Here is a 19399-nt window from a genome sequence, read left to right on the forward strand (position 1 = left end):
TGCGAATGTTGCCCACAGCTTGCCAGCACTATTCTAATGAGCTGGCGGACCAACTTGTGGTGGTCCTGCCGACGCCATCCTTAGGTGCCTGCCACTGGGATCACACCCCGATTCCGGCGGAATCCAATTTCTAGGCCAATGTGTTCCTCATCCCCACCCAGGTATCATCAAAGTTGTTTTTTTTTAACCCAATTCCACCATAATTTTCTAGATTTCTTCAAGTTAATTGATTAGTAAAATCTGATTTTGGGATTCAAAATCCGAACCTTTACTGGTCTTTGCACTAAGATTTGGAATGCAAGGTGCCTGTACAGCACTGGAGTGACGTGTGTGTTATGCATGATGATGTCATTAATGTGATGCATGTGGAACAACAAAATAGAAAGTACTGAGTTCTTCGCTGTCAATATTATTTGGAGTGAAACGTGATGTCTAAACTCCACTATTTGGTTTTCTAAGTGATTTGATACAGCCCCACACTGACTGTGAACTGGCTAAGTAATTGTGGGTTGTCATTTAGCTGAACTGTGCCTTTTTTAGTCCTGTGCTTGTTTTCTTGAGTATTAATCATGTTCCGAATAAAAACTAATTTTACTAATTTTCTCCAAAATGTACCTGTGTTTTTTTTGGCATCCAATAGTCTCATGGTTTTTGACACTAAAGACAGAAACCAAAAAAACACCCCTAAAAAACGCTGGGTTTAAAATCAACAATAATAAAACAACTTTAGTGACCCCTACCTCATTGCAAAGTGCAAGTGTAACCCTCCTCACAATAAATGTAAGGTGGGTTATGTAACAGCCAGAACGGTTCATATACATACTGGGAAATAGAGGCAGTCTGGAACCCATTTCTGGAAGCCTATCTGACTCAGACGCCCATGGTATTACCTGCCCCTTCCGTGCACACCTAAATCATCCCCGGGGACAGCAAGAATGGGCCAACTCAGAAGGGTCCACAAGCTAGCATTCCCTCCTAAAGCTGCATGAATCACACTGACCCGACCTTGCAAGACACCGCTCTCTCTCCAGTGAAGGCAGAAACCATGATGTGCTTCTGATACAGGCAAACACCATGAATTGTCATCAAATGCTTTTGACCCAATAGCTCACGTGCAAAACAGTGCCAACAATTCCAAACCACCTGGTATTCTCCTATGAGTAGCATGTGAAAAAATATATGTGACTGCTGAGTCGACTGATCTCAGCCAGGGTGGCTAGGGGCTAAACACTTAGCTTAAGCATGTGTCAGTTAGGGAGGGCACAATTGGCCAGGGCTACTTCGCCTGATCGCTATCTGCAAACCCTACTGGAAGTGTTGATGTTTATATTGATATTGGATGAGGACAAGATCGGGCTTGGCTATGGTTCCCCCTGTGATTGAGCAACCTGTTTACACTCACTGCCAAGGCTCACACACGAGTAATGACCGCTTGATTGAGGTGCTCGAAGATGATTGGTGATCGCTGAGCCGTATCCCAGCAGGGCAGCAACCTCTTCAGGTGAGGAGGGGCAGGAAGAAAAGCGGTGAGAAGAAAAATTGTTTGCTTAGCATCTTATTTGATTGTTAATAGCAGAATCACAACATTGCTGATTCTATCACCAATAATGCCATATTAAGGCATGTCACCCCTTTCAAATGTAAGTAAATTGTATAATAGCACAGTTTAAAGCTAAATCTACTGCTTAGAAACAGAATTATGTAAAAACTAGTCAACATTTAGCTGCTATAACATTGTCTCATCACAGTACTCCACATGCACCCATCACTGAAAAGACAGTGCCTACAAGCCTCGTGTCTTTCCATACTTTAGAAGTACATTGTGCTTCATTCTACTTCACATTATCTCAGAACATTTTTTAAAAATTGCAATTATAAAATACGAAAACATCAATGAGGATGCTTGGTTGGCTCACAAACATTTCACTGGAACTGAATTGCTGTCTCCAAACAAAAACAAAGAAAAATGAACAGTTCAGACCTTGTAGGCCGAGCCAGGCAGGATTCTCAGATCCATCTGCTTCAATCTGCTCTCTCCCCCACCCCCGCCCCCCCCCAACCTCCACTTATCCTTTTATAAACAATGAAGAGGTAAGAATATTGCTCCACTTTTTACAGAGCGCCGAGTACAAGTGTTTCCTCAAAGCACTTGTGTGTTTATCCTTTTCCACTTACTTATGAAAGAGGTTAAGTCTAGCTTTCACGGTCAGTGTTTGCTCATTCTTTTCAAACATCATCAGGCAAAAACAAAGACACTCTTGTTAATTTAGAAAAGGAATTAACTCTTGTTCATTTCCTCTTAACCATTACAATGCAGCAAGTTAGGTGAATGACCCTTTGTTTGTTCTGGAAACACTGAATAACAGAAGTCTGAAACTAGGCCCAACCTCTATGAATACTTTGGGTCTTTTAGAGCCACTTGCATTGGCTAAGAGAGGTCCATATATTTTTACATATAATGAAAAGAAAACTTCCTAGAGTTGGCGTATGATAGCTGTTATAGTCTTGTAGAAGTCAATCTTTTCATTCCTCTTCGCTGAGCCAGGTTTGATGCCAATACAGGTTCTAGTCTTGGTGCCTGAGGTGTACGGTTTAAAGCAAAATAGGTGGCAGCCATTGCACCCTGTAATAAAATTTAAAACAAAATCTGTAAAATGGGTGTTACAGTTTAAGATTCCAACTGTATGATTTACAAAATCATCTTTTACCAATTTTCTCTCATCTTCTTTTCCCTTATTGGGGTACAGATGCTATCAGCTTTCCAGTACCGCACCCAAGGGACCATTCTCTGAGTGTGAGGCTAGACGTGAGTGTTGGTAGGCTATTTGACAGTGGAGGGCATCACAGCCAAGTCCAATCCCTGGATTCTCACCCAGAGTTCACGCACATGAACATAGCAGCAATAAACACTAAATGATGATTAGGAATTGGAACTGTGGCTGATTTATCCCTGGGTAAGTGGGCTTTTAAGAAATAATATAATTGTAGGGAAAATTTGTGGTTGGAGTCCTCTTTCAAAAAATAAAAAAATCTCTAGTTGTATTTGGAGAGCAAGGGACAGAAATTCAAAAATGCAGCAAATTGGGAGTGGGCTGCATTTACCCCTCACCTGCTATATATCCAGACAAAATGCTACACAAGCATAATATACATGCAGTGACCGAGGAAGGGGTGACCAGCACTCAGCCCAGTGCCCGAGGAGGGGGTGACCAGCACTCAGCCCAGTGGGGGAGGAGGGGGTGACCAGCACTCAGCCCAGTGGGGGAGGAGGGGGTGACCAGCACTCAGCCCAGTGCCCGAGGAGGGGGTGACCAGCACTCAGCCCAGTGGGGGAGGAGGGGGTGACCAGCACTCAGCCCAGTGGGGGAGGAGGGGGTGACCAGCACTCAGCCCAGTGACCGAGGAGTGGGTGACCAGCACTCAGCCCAGTGGGGGAGGAGGGGGTGACCAGCACTCAGCCCAGTGGGGGAGGAGGGGGTGACCAGCACTCAGCCCAGTGGGGGAGGAGGGGGAGACCAGCACTCAGCCCAGTGGGGGAGGAGGGGGTGACCAGCACTCAGCCCAGTGACCGAGGAGTGGGTGACCAGCACTCAGCCCAGTGGGGGAGGAGGGGGTGACCAGCACTCAGCCCAGTGGGGGAGGAGGGGGTGACCAGCACTCAGCCCAGTGACCGAGGAGGGGGTGACCAGCACTCAGCCCAGTGGGGGAGGAGGGGGTGACCAGCACTCAGCCCAGTGACCGAGGAGGGGATGACCAGCACTCAGCCCACGGGGGTGGAAGGGGTGACCAGCACTCAGCCCAGTGACCGAGGAGGGGGTGACCAGCACTCAGCCCAGTGGGGGAGGAAGGGGTGACCAGCACTCAGCCCAGTGACCGAGGAAGGGGTGACCAGCACTCAGCCCAGTGGGGGAGGAGGGAGTGACCAGCACTCAGCCCAGTGACCGAGGAAGGGGTGACCAGCACTCAGCCCAGTGACCAAGGAAGGGGTGACCAGCACTCAGCCCAGTGGGGGAGGAGGGGGTGACCAGCACTCAGCCCAGTGCCCGAGGAGGGGGTGACCAGCACTCAGCCCAGTGACCGAGGAGGGCGTGGCCAGCACTCAGCCCAGTGCCCGAGGAAGGGGTGGCCAGCACTCAGCCCAGTGCCCGAGGAAGGGGTGACCAGCACTCAGCCCAGTGACCGAGGAGGGGTGACCAGCACTCAGCCCAGTGACCGAGGAGGGGTGACCAGCACTCAGCCCAGTGACCGAGGAGGGTGTGACCAGCACTCAGCCCAGTGACCGAGGAGGGGTGACCAGCACTCAGCCCAGTGACCGAGGAGGGTGTGACCAGCACTCAGCCCAGTGACCGAGGAGGGAATGACCAGCACTCAGCCCAGTGACCGAGGAGGGGGTGACCAGCACTCAGCCCAGTGACCGAGGAGGGAATGACCAGCACTCAGCCCAGTGCCCGAGGAGGGGGTGACCAGCACTCAGCCCAGTGACCGAGGAGTGGGTGACCAGCACTCAGCCCAGTGACCGAGGAAGGGGTGACCAGCACTCAGCCCAGTGACCGAGGAGGGGGTGACCAGCACTCAGCCCAGTGACCGAGGAAGGGGTGACCAGCACTCAGCCCAGTGACCGAGGAGGGAATGACCAGCACTCAGTCCAGTGCCCGAGGAGGGGGTGACCAGCACTCAGCCCAGTGACCGAGGAGGGTGTGACCAGCACTCAGCCCAGTGACCGAGGAAGGGGTGACCAGCACTCAGCCCAGTGACTGAGGAGGGAATGACCAGCACTCAGCCCAGTGACCGAGGAAGAGGTAACCAGCACTCAGCCCAGTTACCGAGGAGGGGGTGACCAGCACTCAGCCCAGTGACCGAGGAAGGGGAGACCAGCACTCAGCCCAGTGACCGAGGAGGGGGTGACCAGCACTCAGCCCAGTGACCGAGGAAGGGCTGACCAGCACTCAGCCCAGTGGGCGAGGAGAGGGTGACCAGCACTCAGCCCACTGACCGAGGAGGGGAGACCAGCACTCAGCCCAGTGACTGAGGACGGGGTGACCAGCACTCAGCCCAGTGACCGAGGAGGGGGTGACCAGCACTCAGCCCAGTGGGCGAGGAGAGGGTGACCAGCACTCAGCCCAGTGCCCGAGGAGGGGGTGACCAGCACTCAGCCCAGTGCCCGAGGAGGGGGTGACCAGCACTCAGCCCAGTGGGTTGGAAGGGAAGAAAATGGAGGTCGAGATGGAAAGGCGATGATTGGTCTTGTCTCCCAATATTCCCGCCTTATCTATCACGACTTGGAGCAGGATGGCAGAGGGAAATCCAGCATTAGGTCTCCAAAATTAGAATTGCATTGCATTTTTAATTGTTAGGGAACTACATAAATAAATAAGTATAAAAGCAGTTGACATTTTTGTAATAATTACTGTATTTTCTGTTAAGGAAGTCAAAGGGCCAAGGAAGTGACCCCTCATTTTTGATTGTGTCCTATCATCACCACAGCATCTTAATTGCTGGGAAGATATCACTACGTTTTAGAATCTCTTGATATATTCCAATATTGTAACTCTAGAAGCTGCACTGGTAAAGCAGTCACTAATGGACAAACTTCCTTGTGAATCGGTTCTCCTTTCTTCCCAAAAAAATACAGCAATCTTGTTAAGAGTGCACTGGCGCTTAAGCATCTTGGAGGAAATGACCTCACAGAATATATGAAGATTAAAGGGATTACTTCCTCCCTGGTCTGAACAACCAAAATACAGAAGAAACTAGCTTCTGAGAACCCTTGACCTGCAGACTGGAGTCAGAGGTCAGTAAATTAAAAGAAAAACACGTTTTAGTAAGTGGTAATATTGTGTCTCTCTGCAGGGGTGGTGTGAGGTGTCAAGCACAAACCATTCTGTATTTAAAAAAATAAAACCAAAATCATCCAATCAGTGTTTCACGTACAGCTTCAACTTTGTGTACAGAGCAGTGGCACAACTAATCTGTGACTCCACAATGCAAGTCTCATCAGTGCATTCCCTTTTTAAATAAATCAGGGGAAGTAACTCAGCACAAATCTCCTGTGACAGCAAGCAAAGCAGCCTTTCTAATCTTTCCAGCCTTAAACTACAGCACCACCAGCTCTCAGCTGTCACCCATTAAGTCCCTCTGCTACCTGACTTACCCTCACTGCACAGCCACACCAATTGCTAACTCCCTCACATTGTGGCGGGCCAGAGGTGAAACTACCCATACCACTGATGCTGGTGTTGGTCCTTGGTTTGCCCAAGAGCCAAGCCCAGACCATTCATGTAGAACACTACATTTGCTGTGATTCCAAGTGGAAATATTGCCCCTAGCCATATTACAGAGATTCTTTAATCATGGTCATCTGCTTGAACTGTGTTTTTATTAAATAAAAACAGAAAATGCTGGAAATACTCAGCAGGTCAGGCAGCATCTGTGGAGAGAAACAGAGTTAACGTTTCAGGTCGATGACCTCTTATTAACTATGCTTTTAGTTTTATTGATGACTGCAGTGAAATTTATTAGTCAGTAGCAATGCGCAAACTGCAGTGACTGCATTGGACTCCCTTACTCACTGGTCTCCTTGACAAATCTTGCAAGAAGCTAACACTAATCCAGCAATCCAGAATGGAAGAGTTAAGTATGATTTAAGAACAAAAGAATTAGGAGCAGGAGTAGGCCATACGGCTCCTCGAGCCTGCTCCACCATTCAATAAGATCATGGCTGATCATCGACCTCAACTCCATTTTCCTGCCCGATCTCCATATCCCTCGCTTCCCCTAGAGCCCAAAAATCTATCTATCTCAGCCTTGAATATTATCAATGACTCAGCATCCACAGCCCTTTGGGATAGAGAATTTAGCTAAACTGTACAAATTCAACAGGAAAAGATTTGAGAAGTTCCACATAAGTATCTTTCAACCCTTACTCCTGCAGAGTTGCTATGATTTTTTTTTAGTAGTTGCTATGATTTTTTTTAATAATTGCTTTTCCTTTTGGATGGTTTTGCCACACCAAGCCTTGCGCTCACAATAGAAAACAACATCGTGATTGTCCCACTGCCCATTTCTGCGAGTTCTCCATACCACACAACAAGCAGATCCTTAACGTACATGACAGATCGAACACTTTCTAAGTGAGGCTCTTAGGAATAAATTATTTAAAACTGTACACCTGCTGCTGGAATGTCAACATGCTGTAACACAGAAGGCTGGCACTGTGCTCTGCATCTGTCATGCTCCTTGTGTGGCAGTTTCCTGATTTCCACCAAGTCGTGAGAGGGAGACGCTGAAAGGATGTGATATGCTGCTCTACTTGGATGTAGGGAAATCGAAGTTCAGTCGATCATGTGTAGTTCCTAAGGCTGGTTACAGAGTAGCAAAGGCAGAGGCTAGAGACAGGGGCCTAGAAATTCGGTGGGCTGCGCCACCAGTTAGCGCCTAAAGAGGGCACTCAGTGGTTTTAGTGCCATTGGCCACGCCTCCCGCAAAATTTAGCGGGGCGCTAATGGCGGCGTTAGCCTGTAGCGCTGCGCCGCCACCGATGATGTCATCGGTGTGCGCAGCGCCCCGCTACCGCCCCGAACGCGATATTGGGTCGCGCCCCCCCCGTAGCGCCGGTCGCAAATTGCGACCAGTTTAGGGGGTCCTACCTGTGGCGGTAGTGGCACAAATTAAAGGGGAGGTGCGGGACAGCCATTTTTTTCGGTGGCCGCCTGCCAGCACCTCCTCGCGCCGCCCTCCCCGGCCTCCTGATCCCCCTCCCCCCGGGCAGTGCCAGCTGTGTCCCGAGCGCCCAGCACCTCTCCTCGGTGCCAGGCTCTTTTGCCGGCACTCACGATCGGAGATCGCGCTGGTGCAGGCCCCTTCCCTTTAAGAAGGGGAGGAAGGCCTGCAGTACCGCAGCGCGCTGTGCGGCACGTTGTGCTGCGATATTCAGTTTCAGCCCGTTTGGGGCGCTGAAACTGAATATCCCGCTGCCGCTCCCGGCTCCTTCCGGGGCGGGACTTCCGGCGCCCAGGCGAGCTTGGCGCCCCCGCCACCGAATTTTTAAGCCAGGGTCTCCAGTCCATCTCAGTGATGGTCGCGAGGATCATCTAGGCCACTGTCAGGAGCCCTTTGAGACCATTTGCTAATGGCCCCATAAGAGTCTCTTTGGGCAACTCCATTCCTCTCTGTGAACACCTCTCCGCAGCTATGTAGCGGGAAGTTCAGGATAGTGGGAATAGAGGGCATAAAGATAAAAACAAGGCTTATATTTAAATAAGTTATCTGCAACTTGCCTTGACCAAATGGGCGTCATGTCTGCTGAGCTGGTTCTGTGACAGGTATTCTCGGTTCACTATCCAGGGGTGTCGAAGGACCTGTGCTGCTGTGTGCCTTTGATGAGGATCTACATGCAGCATCTTAGATACCATGTCCTGTGGGGGAAATCCCAATACATTAGACAAGCAGCAACTTTTTTAAATGTTTTAAAATATTTTGTATTTACATTATCTCTTTCTTTGGCTTGGTGTCAATTTGTGTCTGATTACACTCCTGTGGAGCACCTTGGGATGTTTGGCTATGTTAAAGGAGCAAGTTGTTGTTGAAGTTACATTGTGCAAAATTTAAAAATCGATGTGCAAACTTATGTGTACAAAATTCCTTTGCCTGCTATTTTAGCAAAGGCATCAACCCATTTAAAAAGAAGTTGCATTTCTATAGCACCTTTCATATCCTCAAGATGTCCCAAAGTGTTTTATGGACAACAAATTACTTTTGAAGTATACAACAACGTACATTTATATAGCGTTTTTAATGTAGTAAAACATCCCAGGCACTTCACAGGACCGTTATCAAACAAAATGTGAAACCGAGCCACATAAGGAGATATTAGGACAGGTGTCCAAAAAGCTTGGTCAAAGAGGTCGGTTTTAAGGAGCCTCTTAAAGGAGGAGAGAGAGGCGGAGAGGTGGAGACGTTTAGGGAGGGAATTCCAGAGCTTAAGACCTGTTGGCAGCCAATTTATACAATTTCTACAAACTCCTACAAACAGCAATAAGATAAATGATCAGATAATCTGTTTTTGGTAGTCATGGTTAAGAGATAAATGTTGGCCAGGACATCTCCCTTGCTTTTCCTCAAATACTGCCCCTGGAGCAGACAGAACATAGAGACATAGAAACATAGAAGATAGGAGCAGGAGTAGGCCATTCGGCCCCTCGAGCCTGCTCCGCCATTCAATGAGTTCATGGCTGATCATCCAAATTCAGTACCCTGTCCCTGCCTTCTCCCCATATTCCTTGATCCCTTTAGCCTTAAGAAATATATCCAACTCCTTCTTGAATATATTTAATGAATTGGCCTCCACCGCCTTCTGTGGTAGAGAATTCCATAGGTTCACCACTCTCTGGGTGAAGAAATTCCTCCTCATCTCTGTCCTAAATGGCTTACCCCTTATCCTTAGACTGTGACCCCTGGTTCTGGACTTCCCGGCCATCGGGAACATCCTTCCTGCATCCAGTCTGTCCAGTCCTGTTAGAATTTTATAAGTTTCAATGAGATCTCCTCTCATTCTTCTAAACTCCAGCGAGTATAAGCCCAATCGACCCAATCTCTCCTCATACGTCATTCCTGCCATCCCAGGTATCAGTCTGGTGAATCTTCGCTGCACTCCTTCCATGGCAAGAACATCCTTCCTCAGATAAGGTGACCAAAACTGCACACAATACTCAAGGTGTGGTCTCACCAAGGCCCTGTACAACTGCAGCAAGACATCCTTGTTCTTGTACTCGAACCCTCTCGCTACGAAGGCCAACATACCATTTGCCTTCTTAACCGCCTGCTGCACCTGCATGCTTCAATTTAACACCTCTTCTGAAAGATGACAACTCCGACAGTGCCGCATTGTTTTAGTACTACACTGAAGTGGCAGCCTAGATAATGGGGATGAATTTCTGCAGGGGTTCTCATGTTTGGCTGCCTTAACTTCAGCAGAAGATCTGTAGATACCCCAGAGAAAAGGCTGATCTTTGGCCAAAGTTACAGTGGTCGATCAGGAGGACATCCATGGAAATTCCACTTAAGTCTTGAGCGGGGACTGAACCCACAACTTCTGACCCAGAGAAAATCTGCAAAATCTCATCAAACCCTCATTTGCAGAAAGAGTCTTGCTTATGGACTCAGTGGGAAAGTGCACTACATAGTGTAGTATTGATCCCTGGTCTGTGTTGAGTATCTGATCTCTGTTAGTACAGTGACTGTGGCAGTATTGAATTATCCTTGGTTTTCATTCTGGTTATTGTTCGATCATTTCTCCTGGAAAGTGAATGGATGTAAGTGTTGGATGAAAATAGGATTAGGTTCAGCAGTGAGCCCTCCCTTCCCAACCCCCTCCCCCCAATCTCTATGGTAAAATGGTCTGCAAATATTCACTAACTAGGTTGACACATGTAGAATGACCACTTCATTAAGATGTTGGAGAGAGAAGAAAAGGGGAGAAAATCCCACCTTGTGGAGGTACAGGGCCAGATTTTGCTGGAGTAGCATGTCCCGTTAGTTAGATTTGTTCATGTACGCTTAGGTTTTAAGAATTTTTGCCCACAAAGTTGCTGGACGTGCGAGCTGATAATGCCCGAGCGATGGCAACAGGGCATTTGGGACCTTGGTGAACAACGAGACAAAGCATGTATCTCCTTAACCAATGAGATTTAAGAATTGAGAAATAAACAGAGGAAGGACTGAGAAGGAGGGTGAATTAAAGTGGGTGAATTCAATGTCAAATCAGCTACAGAAAGAGAAATAAAGAGAAGAATTTTAACCCCCCAAAAACGGGTGGGTTTTTGTCAGGTGGGATGCAAAAATGTTAAAATCTCAAACCCGAACCCAACCAGTCTCGAACCCACCCACTTCTGGTTTTAATGGAGGCGGGACAGGGGCCAGTGACCAACCTACTCCCAGGAGGCAGTAGCTCATTTAAATATTTTTATGAGGTTGCGTGCCTCAGATTTTCTCTCTCTTCCAGGATTAACCCTGGCCGGCCGGGTTTCCCAGGCCTCAGGAAACCAGGCAGCTAAAGGGAGGTGAAGACTGCTGTGTGGAAGAGGTAAGTTCAGTCCGCCAAACCCCCCCCCCCACTGCAAAGCTAACTTGCTTCCCTCCCCGTGATTGGAACACCCGTGATCACTGACCCCCCATCTGTCTCTGACCCCTGATCACCCCCCAACCCTACAAGCCACACTATACCCTCACCCCCCCATCGTGATGTCTACCCCGGCAGCAGGATACCAACCTGCTCCTGGGCTGTGGCCTCTTCTACAGCATTCCGGCTCAAAAAGGTGCCAAGCCTGTCAACCGTGGGGATCCTGTTGAAAAAAACCATGCTCGCTGTGGAGAAAACTCCACAGCGTTGGGAGAAACCCGAACTTCCGGGTTCAACCAGAACTCTTCCCTCCTGCTTGGAAATCCCTCCCCAGTAAAGATCGGGGCCAAAGAGAAGTAAAGAAAGATTGGATTAAGAGAGAGAGAAAAAAGACAGAAAGGATAAATAAGAAAAAAATTACATTTAAAAGTTGACATTTTTAAAATCTCCTAAAACAATTCACAACCTGAAATAATGAGACTCCACAATTACAATTGTTTGCTTTCTGTTAATCTACATTAGTCCCACTCACCTTGGCAGTGTCAGAAATAGTGTCCCAGTTTCCACCACTGAGGGCATATTTCCCACTTCCGATGCGTGCCAGGATTTCTTCAGGAGTATCATCAGGACCATTTGCAAACGGTGTGAAGCTAATCGAGAAGGAAGAAAATCACTCAAGCTTTGGATTTTACTCACATTTTCATTTTATGGACAACAGCAAAACACTTGGAGTAAGTGTAACCCGGCAGTGTGTCTCAACCGATGAATTAAATATCCATTCCACTTGTCCTGATTTTACACTGGCTAAACAGATATTCCCACGGTTCCTGTGTCACCGATGGGGGCTCATGTGCAGCAGGCAACTCATTGGAAAACACAGCCAGTTTGGTTACAATTTACCATCCATTGACATTAATGGATGGAACATCACGGCAATGCACTTCCACTTATCTAAGCAGCCTCCCACAGCATGAAAGGCCCCACAGGTTCAATTGGCAAGGAGAGGGGGAAAGAGTGTTTGCATGAACTGGGAGAGTGGAGAACAAGAGCTTTTCTCTCTGAAAGGATGGGGAGTTGGATGGGGTACAGTGTCTGTGTGAAAGGATGGGGAGTTGGATGGAGTACAATGTCTGTGTGAAAGGCTGGGGAGTTGGATGGAGTACAGTGTCTGTGTGAAAAGATGGGGAGTTGGATGGTGTACAGTGTGTGTGAAAGGATGGGGAGTTGGATGGGGTACAGTGTGTGTGAAAGGATGGGGAGTTGGATGGAGCACAGTGTCTGTGTGAAAGGATGGGGAGTTGGATGGGGTACAGTGTCTGGGTGAAAGGATGGGGAGTTGGATGGGGTACAGTGTGTGTGAAAGGATGGGGAGTTGGATGGGGTACAGTGTCTGTGTGAAAGGATGGGGAGTTGGATGGAGTACAGTGTGTGTGAAAGGATGGGGAGTTGGATGGGGTACAGTGTCCATGGGAAAGGATGGGGAGTTGGATGGAGTACAGTGTCCATGTGAAAGGATGGGGAGTTGGATGGAGTACAGTGTCCATGTGAAAGGATGGGGAGTTGGATGGATTACAGTGTCTGTGTGAAAGGATGGGGAGTTGGATGGGGTACAGTGTCCATGGGAAAGGATGGGGAGTTGGATGGAGTACAGTGTCTGTGTGAAAGGATGGGGAGTTGGATAGGGTACAGTGTGTGTGAAAGGATGGGGAGTTGGATGGATTACAGTGTCTGTGTGAAAGGATGGGGAGTTGGATGGAGTACAGTGTCCATGGGAAAGGATGGGGAGTTGGATGGAGTACAGTGTCTGTGTGAAAGGATGGGGAGTTGGATAGGGTACAGTGTGTGTGAAAGGATGGGGAGTTGGATGGATTACAGTGTCTGTGTGAAAGGATGGGGAGTTGGATGGAGTACAGTGTCTGTGTGAAAGGATGGGGAGTTGGATGGAGTACAGTGTCTGTGTGAAAGGATGGGGAGTTGGATGGAGTACAGTGTCTGTGTGAAAGGATGGGGAGTTGGATGGAGTACAGTGTCTGTGTGAAAGGATGGGGAGTTGGATGGGGTACAGTGTCTGTGTGAAAGGATGGGGAGTTGGATGGGGTACAGTGTCTGTGTGAAAGGATGGGGAGTTGGATGGGGTACAGTGTCTGTGTGAAACGATGGGGAGTTGGATGGTGTACAGTGTCTGTGTGAAAGGATGGGGAGTTGGATGGTGTACAGTGTCTGTGTGAAAGGATGGGGAGTTGGATGGGGTACAGTGTCTGTGTGAAAGGATGGGGAGTTGGATGGAGTACAGTGTCTGTGTGAAAGGATGGGGAGTTGGATTGAGTACAGTGTCTGTGTGAAAGGATGGGGAGTTGGATGGGGTACAGTGTCTGTGTGAAAGGATGGGGAGTTGGATGGGGTACAGTGTCTGTGTGAAAGGATGGGGAGTTGGATGGATGACAGTGTCTGTGAAAGGATGGGGAGTTGGATGGGGTACAGTGTCTGTGTGAAAGGATGGGGAGTTGGATTGAGTACAGTGTCTGTGTGAAAGGATGGGGAGTTGGATGGGGTACAGTGTCTGTGTGAAAGGATGGGGAGTTGGATGGATGACAGTGTCTGTGAAAGGATGGGGAGTTGGATGGGGTACAGTGTCTGTGTGAAAGGATGGGGAGTTGGATTGAGTACAGTGTCTGTGTGAAAGGATGGGGAGTTGGATGGGGTACAGTGTCTGTGTGAAATGATGGGGAGTTGGATGGGGTATAGTGTCTGTGTGAAACGATGGGGAGTTGGATGGATGACAGTGTCTGTGTGAAAGGATGGGGAGTTGGATGGAGTACAGTGTCTGTGAAAGGATGGGGAGTTGGATGGGGTACAGTGTCTGTGTGAAAGGATGGAGAGTTGGATGGGGTACAGTGTCTGTGTGAAAGGATGGGGAGTTGGATGGGGTACAGTGTCTGTGTGAAAGGATGGGGAGTTGGAAGGGGTACAGTGTCTGTGTGAAAGGATGGAGAGTTGGATGGGGTACAGTGTCTGTGTGAAAGGATGGAGAGTTGGATGGGGTACAGTGTCTGTGTGAAAGGATGGGGAGTTGGATGGGGTACAGTGTCTGTGTGAAAGGATGGGGAGTTGGATGGGGTACAGTGTCTGTGTGAAAGGGTGGGGAGTTGGAAGGGGTACAGTGTCTGTGTGAAAGGATGGGGAGTTGGATGGGGTACAGTGTCTGTGTGAAAGGATGGGGAGTTGGATGGGGTACAGTGTCTGTGTGAAAGGATGGGGAGTTGGATGGGGTACAGTGTCTGTGTGAAAGGATGGAGAGTTGGATGGGGTACAGTGTCTGTGAAAGGATGGGGAGTTGGATGGGGTACAGTGTCTGTGAAAGGATGGGGAGTTGGATGGAGTACAGTGTCTGTGAAAGAATGTGGAGTTGGATGGGGTACAGTGTCTGTGAAAGGATGGGGAGTTGGATGGCGTACAGTGTCTGTGTGAAAGGATGGGGAGTTGGATGGAGTACAGTTTCTGTGTGAAAGGATGGGGAGTTGGATGGAGTACAGTGTCTGTGAAAGGATGGGGAGTTGGATGGGGTACAGTGTCTGTGAAAGGATGGGGAGTTGGATGGGGTACAGTGTCTGTGAAAGGATGGGGAGTTGGATGGGGTACAGTGTCTCTGTGAAAGGATGGGGAGTTGGATGGCGTACAGTTTCTGTGTGAAAGGATGGGGAGTTGGATGGGGTACAGTGTCTGTGAAAGGATGGGGAGTTGGATGGGGTACAGTGTCTGTGAAAGGATGGGGAGTTGGATGGGGTACAGTGTCTGTGAAAGGATGGGGAGTTGGATGGAGTACAGTGTCTGTGAAAGAATGTGGAGTTGGATGGGGTACAGTGTGTGTGTGAAAGGATGGGGAGTTGGATGGGGTACAGTGTCTGTGAAAGGATGGGGAGTTGGATGGGGTACAGTGTCTGTGAAAGGATGGGGAGTTGGAGGGGGTACAGTGTCTGTGAAAGGATGGGGAGTTGGATGGGGTACAGTGTGTGTGTGAAAGGATGGGGAGTTGGATGGGGTACAGTGTCTGTGAAAGGATGGGGAGTTGGATGGGGTACAGTGTCTGTGAAAGGATGGGGAGTTGGATGGGACACAGTGTGTGTGTGAAAGGATGGGGAGTTGGATGGGGTACAGTGTCTGTGAAAGGATGGGGAGTTGGATGGGGTACAGTATCTGTGTGAAAGGATGGGGAGTTGGATGGGGTATAGTGTCCATGTGAAAGTTTGGGGAGTTGGGTGGGGTACAGTGTCTGTGTGAAAGGATGGGGAGTTGGATGGGGTACAGTGTCTGTGTGAAAGGATGGGGAGTTGAATGGGGTACAGTGTCTGTGAAAGGATGGGGAGTTGAATGGGGTACAGTGTCTGTGAAAGGATGGGGAGTTGGATGGGGTACAGTGTCTGTGTGAAAGGATGGGGAGTTGAATGGGGTGCAGTGTCTCTGTGAAAGGATGGGGAGTTGGATGGAGTACAGTGTCTGTGTGAAAGGATGGGGAGTTGGATGGGGTACAGTGTCTGTGTGAAAGGATGGGGAGTTGAATGGGGTACAGTGTCTGTGTGAAAGGATGGGGAGTTGGATGGGGTACAGTGTCTGTGAAAGGATGGGGAGTTGGATGGGACACAGTGTGTGTGTGAAAGGATGGGGAGTTGGATGGGGTACAGTGTCTGTGAAAGGATGGGGAGTTGGATGGGGTACAGTATCTGTGTGAAAGGATGGGGAGTTGAATGGGGTGCAGTGTCTCTGTGAAAGGATGGGAGTTGGATGGGGTACAGTGTCTGTGAAAGGATGGGGAGTTGGATGGGGTACAGTGTCTGTGAAAGGATGGGGAGTTGGATGGGGTACAGTGTCTGTGTGAAAGGATGGGGAGTTGAATGGGGTACAGTGTCTGTGAAAGGATGGGGAGTTGGATGGGGTACAGTGTCTGTGTGAAAGGATGGGGAGTTGAATGGGGTACAGTGTCTGTGAAAGGATGGGGAGTTGGATGGGGTGCAGTGTCTCTGTGAAAGGATGGGGAGTTGGATGGGGTACAGTGTCTGTGTGAAAGGATGGGGAGTTGGATGGGGTACAGTGTCTGTGTGAAAGGATGGGGAGTTGAATGGGGTACAGTGTCTGTGTGAAAGGATGGGGAGTTGAATGGGGTGCAGTGTCTCTGTGAAAGGATGGGGAGTTGGATGGGGTACAGTGTCTGTGTGAAAGGATGGGGAGTTGGATGGGGTACAGTGTCTGTGTGAAAGGATGGGGAGTTGGATGGGGTACAGTGTGTGTGAAAGGATGGGGAGTTGGATGGGGTACAGTGTCTGTGTGAAAGGATGGGGAGTTGGATGGGGTACAGTGTCTGTGTGAAAGGATGGGGAGTTGGATGGGGTACAGTGTCTGTGTGAAAGGATGGGGAGTTGAATGGGGTACAGTGTCTGTGTGAAAGGATGGGGAGTTGGATGGAGTACAGTGTCTCTGTGAAAGGATGGGGAGTTGGATGGGGTACAGTGTCTGTGTGAAAGGATGGGGAGTTGGATGGGGTACAGTGTCTGTGTGAAAGGATGGGGAGTTGGATGGGGTACAGTGTCTGTGTGAAAGGATGGGGAGTTGAATGGGGTACAGTGTCTGTGTGAAAGGATGGGGAGTTGGATGGGGTACAGTGTCTGTGTGAAAGGATGGGGAGTTGGATGGGGTACAGTGTGTGTGAAAGGATGGGGAGTTGGATGGGGTACAGTGTCTGTGTGAAAGGATGGGGAGTTGGATGGGGTACAGTGTCTGTGTGAAAGGATGGGGAGTTGGATGGGGTACAGTGTCTGTGTGAAAGGATGGGGAGTTGGATGGGGTACAGTGTCTGTGTGAAAGGATGGGGAGTTGGATGGGGTACAGTGTGTGTGAAAGGATGGGGAGTTGGATGGGGTACAGTGTCTGTGTGAAAGGATGGGGAGTTGAATGGGGTACAGTGTGTGTGAAAGGATGGGGAGTTGGATGGGGTACAGTGTCTGTGTGAAAGGATGGGGAGTTGGATGGGGTACAGTGTCTGTGTGAAAGGATGGGGAGTTGGATGGGGTACAGTGTGTGTGAAAGGATGGGGAGTTGGATGGGGTACAGTGTCTGTGTGAAAGGATGGGGAGTTGAATGGGGTACAGTGTGTGTGAAAGGATGGGGAGTTGGATGGGGTACAGTGTCTGTGTGAAAGGATGGGGAGTTGGATGGGGTACAGTGTCTGTGTGAAAGGATGGGGAGTTGAATGGGGTACAGTGTCTGTGTGAAAGGATGGGGAGTTGGATGGGGTACAGTGTCTGTGTGAAAGGATGGGGAGTTGGATGGGGTACAGTGTCTCTGTGAAAGGATGGGGAGTTGGATGGTGTACAGTGTCTGTGTGAAAGGATGGGGAGTTGGATGGGGTACAGTGTCTGTGTGAAAGGATGGGGAGTTGGATGGTGTACAGTGTCTGTGTGAAAGGATGGGGAGTTGGATGGGGTACAGTGTCTGTGTGAAAGGATGGGGAGTTGGATGGGGTACAGTGTCTGTGTGAAAGGATGGGGAGTTGGATGGGGTACAGTGTGTGTGAAAGGGTGGGGAGTTGGATGGGGTACAGTGTCTGTGTGAAAGGATGGGGAGTTGGATGGGGTACAGTGTCTCTGTGAAAGGATGGGGAGTTGGATGGAGTACAGTGTCTGTGTGAAAGGATGGGGAGTTGGATGGGGTACAGTGTCTGTGAAAGGATGGGGAGTTGGATGGGGTACAGTGTCTCTGTGAAAGGATGGGGAGTTGGATGGGGTACAGTGTCTCTGTGAAAGGATGGGGAGTTGGATGGAGTACAGTGTCTGTGAAAGGATGGGGAGTTGGATGGAGTACAGTGTCTCTGTGAAAGGATGGGGAGTTGGATGGAGTACAGTGTGTGTGAAAGGATGGGGAGTTGGATGGAGTACAGTGTCTCTGTGAAAGGATGGGGAGTTGGATGGGGTACAGTGTCTGTGTGAAAGGATGGGGAGTTGGATGGGGTACAGTGTCTGTGTGAAAGGATGGGGAGTTGGATGGGGTACAGTGTCTGTGTGAAAGGATGGGGAGTTGGATGGGGTACAGTGTCTCTGTGAAAGGATGGGGAGTTGGATGGGGTACAGTGTCTGTGTGAAAGGATGGGGAGTTGGATGGGGTACAGTGTCTCTGTGAAAGGATGGGGAGTTGGATGGGGTACAGTGTCTGTGTGAAAGGATGGGGAGTTGGATGGGGTACAGTGTCTCTGTGAAAGGATGGGGAGTTGGATGGGGTACAGTGTGTGTGAAAGGGTGGGGAGTTGGATGGGGTACAGTGTCTGTGTGAAAGGATGGGGAGTTGGATGGGGTACAGTGTCTCTGTGAAAGGATGGGGAGTTGGATGGAGTACAGTGTCTGTGTGAAAGGATGGGGAGTTGGATGGGGTACAGTGTCTGTGAAAGGATGGGGAGTTGGATGGGGTACAGTGTCTCTGTGAAAGGATGGGGAGTTGGATGGGGTACAGTGTCTCTGTGAAAGGATGGGGAGTTGGATGGAGTACAGTGTCTGTGTGAAAGGATGGGGAGTTGGATGGGGTACAGTGTGTGTGAAAGGATGGGGAGTTGGATGGGGTACAGTGTCTCTGTGAAAGGATGGGGAGTTGGATGGAGTACAGTGTCTGTGTGAAAGGATGGGGAGTTGGATGGGGTACAGTGTCTGTGAAAGGATGGGGAGTTGGATGGAGTACAGTGTCTCTGTGAAAGGATGGGGAGTTGGATGGAGTACAGTGTCTGTGAAAGGATGGGGAGTTGGATGGAGTACAGTGTCTCTGTGAAAGGATGGGGAGTTGGATGGGGTACAGTGTCTGTGTGAAAGGATGGGGAGTTGGATGGGGTACAGTGTCTGTGTGAAAGGATGGGGAGTTGGATGGAGTACAGTGTCTCTGTGAACTGGAGTGGGAGGGCTTGGTGATGTAGAGAGTGACTGCTGATGTCATTTTTAGGGAAATCACAGCTTGGTCTGTTGAACATTTAAAGGTCACTACTTTTTTGTTTAATTTAAAAATCTTTCAATTGTGAAGGACAATAGTGTTTAAAATTAACCAGAAACATCAGTGCTAATGCAAAAAGTCAGTATTTTCCAGGTGAGCCTGCCCTGCCAACCCCTGAAGAAAGGCACAATTTACTGCAACCGTTCAACATTTGGACTTCTCCTTGGGACCTTCACGACTTTATGTTTCTTTTCCCTCCAGTACAAATGAAGGAATGTTGGACACCTGTGGAAAATTCTACTCCAGTCTGGCTCCTTTTACTTT

At 49.3% G+C, this 19399-nt stretch overlaps 1 protein-coding gene across 4 annotated transcripts in view; it reads right to left on the bottom strand.

Annotated features, from left to right (window-relative positions):
- Positions 1-2077: 2077 nt before the first annotated feature.
- LOC147121259 (ribosomal protein S6 kinase alpha-2) overlaps positions 2078-19399 on the bottom strand; it is an 823768-nt gene continuing 806446 nt past the window's right edge. For all 4 annotated transcript variants that reach the window (XM_085981473.1, XM_085981472.1, XM_085981470.1 and 1 more), the window contains 3 exons: positions 11649-11766; positions 8277-8414; positions 2078-2623 (listed from right to left, as the gene is read on the bottom strand). In XM_085981473.1, the coding sequence (XP_085837599.1) occupies positions 2498-2623; positions 8277-8414; positions 11649-11766 (382 nt within the window). In that variant the 3' untranslated portion in view covers positions 2078-2497. The remainder of the gene's footprint in view (positions 2624-8276; positions 8415-11648; positions 11767-19399) is intronic.

This window comes from Somniosus microcephalus, chromosome 3, assembly GCF_052327205.1.
Source record: "Somniosus microcephalus isolate GS21.2 chromosome 3, FLI_Smic_1.0, whole genome shotgun sequence".
NCBI classification, from domain to species: domain Eukaryota; kingdom Metazoa; phylum Chordata; class Chondrichthyes; order Squaliformes; family Somniosidae; genus Somniosus; species Somniosus microcephalus.